Source organism: Cyphomyrmex costatus, unplaced genomic scaffold, assembly GCF_001594065.2.
Source record: "Cyphomyrmex costatus isolate MS0001 unplaced genomic scaffold, Ccosl1.0 scaffold100, whole genome shotgun sequence".
In the NCBI taxonomy this organism is placed as follows: Eukaryota; Metazoa; Arthropoda; class Insecta; order Hymenoptera; family Formicidae; genus Cyphomyrmex; species Cyphomyrmex costatus.
Window position 1 is genome coordinate 2,113,004 of NW_017274955.1, and position 5,420 is coordinate 2,118,423.

Genomic DNA, 5,420 nt, shown 5'->3' on the forward strand with positions numbered 1-5,420 from the left:
CGGCTAAAATTTGTTGACGGTCACGACACATACGTCTAGATCAAAGAGTCATTGGAGGATAGTCTCTTATACTGCATAATTACCTTATTTCAATATCACATAAAATATCTTGACTTGATATTTTCCTACAATATTAACATAAAAATTTTACGTGATAAAGCATGTGACTTTACGACTATGTATTCATTATTATTTTTTGGTATCGTAGATCTAATTATTTAGATTTTATAATAAAAATAATAAATTATAAGGCTCTATGTGTATAAAATAGAGTATAATAGAATAAGAGCAAAGAGCCAGTAATAACAATCAATTCAAATTTAAAAAATAATAATAATCATATGTAAATAAAGTAACAAAAAAATTTAATATAATAAATAAATTAATAAATAATACAAAATAAATAATACATACGTTTCGACTTCGATCGGGTCATTCTCAATGTTACATTAAAAAAATCTTTAAACGGTGATTAAATTACAAAATTAGCTTTTACAAAAATTAATTTAATTAATCAAATAATAATAATAATAATTAAATCGTTGTAATTGTGATTCTGCATTTTTCACTCTGTTCAATATTATAAGTTAAACGTTAACAATAAAAAGACCATCTTAGTCAAATAATAAAAAAAAGATGAGAGGAGCGTGTCTAATGTCATCCATTTTTTGATGGCACAATTTACTTTCTTTTAAACAATTTTGCAAATAATTTGATATCGTTAAAGGGACACATCTGAACTTGACGGTTTCATATGATGTAATGAATGATATCAAGTTATTTGCAAAATTGTTTAAAAGAAAGTAAATTGTGCCATCAAAAAATGGATGACAATAGACACGCTTGTCTCATCTTCTTTTTATTATTTGACTAAAATAAGATGGTCTTTTTATTGTTAACGTTTGACTTATAACATTGAATAGAGTGAGAAATGCAGAATCACAATTACAACGATTTAATTATTATTATTATTTGATTAATTAAATTAATTTTTGTAGAAGCTATTTTTGTAATTTAATCACCGTTTAAATATTTTTTTAATGTAACATTGAGAATGACCCGATCGGAGTCGAAACGTATGTATTATTTATTAATTTATTTATTATATTAAATTTCTTTGTTTTTATTTACATATGATTATTATTTTTTAAATTTGAATTGATAGTTATTACTGGCTCTTTGCCCTTATTCTATTATACTTTGTTTTATAATAAAATTAATAAATAATTAAATTAAATTTATATCCGCTCAAATAAATTTCAAATTAAATTTAATATACCTCCCAGGTCAAAAACTAATTGAGCTATACTAGTTGTTAGAAATATATATAAATTTATTATTAATAATTACATCGGTATATGTATACGGAAAAGTTTCGACTTCACAGAGTCCTCAACAATCGCAACCGAATATTACCTTAGACGCCGGTGCAAATTATTAAATCAAGACTCGACATAAAGCAATATATGTATATTTCAACAATTTCGAGAATTTTGCGAATAACAATAAACATCTGATAGCGAGTCGACGTAGTAATACTCTCCGCAATATTTATGTAATATATATAATCACTCTCCCCCCAGCTTACCCACTTAATAAATAATGTTTTTTTTTTTATAGATATATTCTGTTGTGTTTCATTGCTTATTTTCAGAGAATTGCTGAGATAATCCATTTTTTAATTGTAAATACAATTGTGTTTAAATATAAACATGTTAACTATAAGCCTTGTCAAATGTTTCAATGAATTATGGATAAACATTCCTCGAAACAAGTATGATAATCACTTACATACATATTATATTATATAATAATTCTTTGATAAAAACTCCCGTACAATTAAAAATTAACTTGGAAAGAACAAGAGCACTAGGAGTTAGGCGCAGATAACTTTACGCAAACGCTGATATTTATCAAGCAAAACTTATTTATTACAAAAATTATTCTTACATGTTTCGACTCAATTTTGTAATAAATAAGTTTTGCTTGATAAATATCAACGTTTGCGTAAAGTTATCTGCGCTTAACTCCTAGTGCCCTTGTTCTTTCCAAGTTAATTTTTACATACATATTATAGTAATTATATAATTATTTAATTATTTAATCTATATAAAATAATGATAATACTTACAACAAAGTTAAGGGGATTCTAAAGCAAAAAACTATAACGAAATCGCCAGTTTTACAACACATTGATGTATCTTTTACATAGGGGAAACCGGGGCGGGTTGTTATACGGGGTAGATTGTCAAAATGCTTGTAACTCAATTAATACATAGTAGAAAAATCTCTTTTTTTGACTGTTGATTGCTGATATAATATTAATTTGTTGTGTAAAATAATTTGCACCAAAAATATTGCATATATTATTTACAATGACTTTTAAGAAATGAAGTTGGTGAGTAAATTTTTCTTACCACCTATTTTGTTGTCTGAAAAGTCTTTGACATTATTAGTCGCAATAACCTTGTATTTATAGGCAATGATATGGTAAATTTTTCTACAATTAATTAATCATTCTCCCAAAAAATTTTGTGATCACAATCTCTTTTATTAAAAATGATTATGTGGGGTTGACCAAAAATAAGACGGGGTTTGGCGACAATTAATTTTAGAATCTTTAGCTCGACACGTGTTTAGAAAATATATTCTTACAAATACCCTCATATTATATTTCATATAAATGTATGTTTTTTCATTTTTCATATAAATACAGTATAAACACAAATTAATTATTTTATGATTAAAATAACTATTTTATTTGTATTAATATTATAATTAATATTATTTCTCAAAATATAGAATTAACATTAAAATAAAAATTGTAATTTTTATGTATTGTCTGTAATAAATATGCTACTGCCAATCCTAGAACGTGTGACAATCCACCCAGAACACGGGTCTAATTGTCACATTTTCGCAGCTTCATTTAAAATTAAATAACTTATTTGTACGATATGAAAAATTCAAGAGTAAATTTGTCTAATACCTAAAGGATACATTATAACATGTATAATATTTCAAAATCAGGTATCCACTATTTTCTAAAAATCACTAATCAAAAACTGTGATAACTAGCCCCGGTCTCCCCTACTACCACATTAATATCTCACGCAGCTCAGTGATGCACGCAGTTGCATTACCTGTCAATTTTTGTATCGTAAATTCGTCGCGATAAAGTGTCTAAGTCTAAGCACTCGACGCTGTTTATTCGTGCAAACTACATGCCTGTGGATTACTATTTCTTAAGTACAGATTGAGCAACTTTTATATGAAACAAATGTTGTTACGATATGCAACGATTTGATAGCTCTGAGCTCTGAAGCGTTATATTGGACTAAAAAATGGTGAAGAACACAATTTTGAAATTTTTTATTGTTTTCAGCATAGATTTTACCTATTAATGCGTATACTTTAAGCCTGTAAAAGGATTTTCGAATCTGTGAATGACAAAAAAGTATTTACTATACAAAAAATTATATGGTTTAGTAATACAGACGACTTTAGGATCCCCTTAATCGTGTGAAATACAATATATATATAAATTAATAGTTACAGACGTTTCGACCCTAATTTTGGGTCGTTCTTAATGTAAATTTTGATAATTATCGAGGATTCCGTGTAAGAATTATATATTAAAAATTATCGAGCGTTATGATTACTGTCTTTGAATCATCATTAGGCTATTGTTCAAAATTTATCAACTTCAATATCATTTGTCGTATTTATAATAATTGGATACTCAATCTAAATCTCGTAATTAAAATTGAATTCAACATAACTATGGTCCGTTATAATCACACAACATATATATTATAACGGATACACATGCTCTTAAAATGTCGAAACATCTGTAACTATTAATTAATATATATATTGTGTATTATATACGATCAATTGTGTCGCCTTTCATTGTCATTATCATTCATTTCAATTTAATCTTTGTAGCCTTTCTTTTTAAATATTAATTATTATTTAATTACATATTATCAATAATATCAATCTTATAAGTTTTTATCTATACGCTATAAGTAGACGATAATGCGTGACTAGAAGATTAATCTTACTTTTACGTTTAATATTTTACATTTGATCAGTTAAAAAGAAAGCTTGATCACTATTATTACAGATTGTCAAGAAATATCATATACGTCAATAGAATTGCTAGATCAATGTCATCAGTAGATCTTAAAAAAGTTGAACATTTCACAATTATGAAAAACTTGTGGTGGGACGAGAACGGCCCGGTAACTGCCCTTCATTCATTCAATCCGTTCAGAATACAGTTTGTGAAAGATGGATTGGTAAACATTAAAATACAAAATTCAAATCTTCCTTTGAAAGGCATTAAAATTGTGGATGTTGGCTGTGGTGGAGGTATACTAACTGAGGCTTTAGCTAGAACAGGAGCCCAAGTAACTGGAATAGACGTATCGGCAGAATTAATAAATGTTGCTAAAGAGCATTTAAAATTAGATCCCAACATACCAGGAAAAGTGAATTACATTCACACAACCGTGGAAGATTTTGCTCAGAGGGAGAGCAAAAACAGCACATACGATGCTGTTGTAGCTTCTGAAGTTTTGGAGCATGTATCAAATCCAGAACTATTTTTAAAGGTACAATATTATAATCAAAGATTTATGACATACAAATATTACATAAAAATTAAATGTTTTCTAAATATTGTGTATAGGAATGTGCGAAAATTGTAAAACCTGGCAAATCGATTTTTTTAACTACAATAAACAGGACTCTAATATCTTGGTTATCTATTGTTGTAAATGCTGAATATATATTTAGATGTGTACCTTATGGTACTTTAAAATGGAATAAATTTATTACTCCTCGTGAAGTTGAACATATATTAAAGAATTGTAAGTTTTTATTCTTGTTATTCTAAAAAAATGTTTAAAGAAAACATTTTATTACGCAAAATTATATCTTAGAATTATATGTATATAACAAGTTCGCAATTATCCATATAAATATTTCTTAATTTTTTCTTTTTGCAGATGATTGCGAAACGAAATCGATTCGTGGTATGAAATTTAATCCAATGTTAAAAAAATGGTCTCGGTCGTCAAGTGTATCTACTATATATATGCTTCAGGCAGTCAAAAAATTTAGTGTGTAAATATTATATTTTGCAAAAAGTTTTTTTTACAATAAAATAGAATAATTTTTTATTAAAAATTGTGTACTGTAATCACATTACTGACTAAGCTTTTAGATGAACTACATGTATATTATGTGCATGCATATAAAAGCATAAAATTTATAATACATAAAATATATTTTTTGGGGTGATATATTCAAACAACATTGAAAGATTGATGTATAAATTCAATAATATTTAGTATTTGAATAGTTTATGTATTCTATTCCACACACACACACACACACACACACACACACAC

General features: G+C 26.7%; 1 protein-coding gene across 1 annotated transcript in view; it reads left to right on the forward strand.

Moving 5' to 3' along the window:
* Positions 1–1,642: 1,642 nt before the first annotated feature.
* LOC108771695 (uncharacterized) overlaps positions 1,643–5,420 on the forward strand; it is a gene marked incomplete at its 3' end in the record, with an annotated part of 12,550 nt that continues 8,772 nt past the window's right edge. Inside the window, exons 1-4 of the mRNA XM_018537055.1 lie at positions 1,643–1,774; positions 4,130–4,619; positions 4,697–4,877; positions 5,016–5,133. Of these exons, the coding sequence (XP_018392557.1) occupies positions 1,713–1,774; positions 4,130–4,619; positions 4,697–4,877; positions 5,016–5,133 (851 nt within the window). The remainder of the gene's footprint in view (positions 1,775–4,129; positions 4,620–4,696; positions 4,878–5,015; positions 5,134–5,420) is intronic.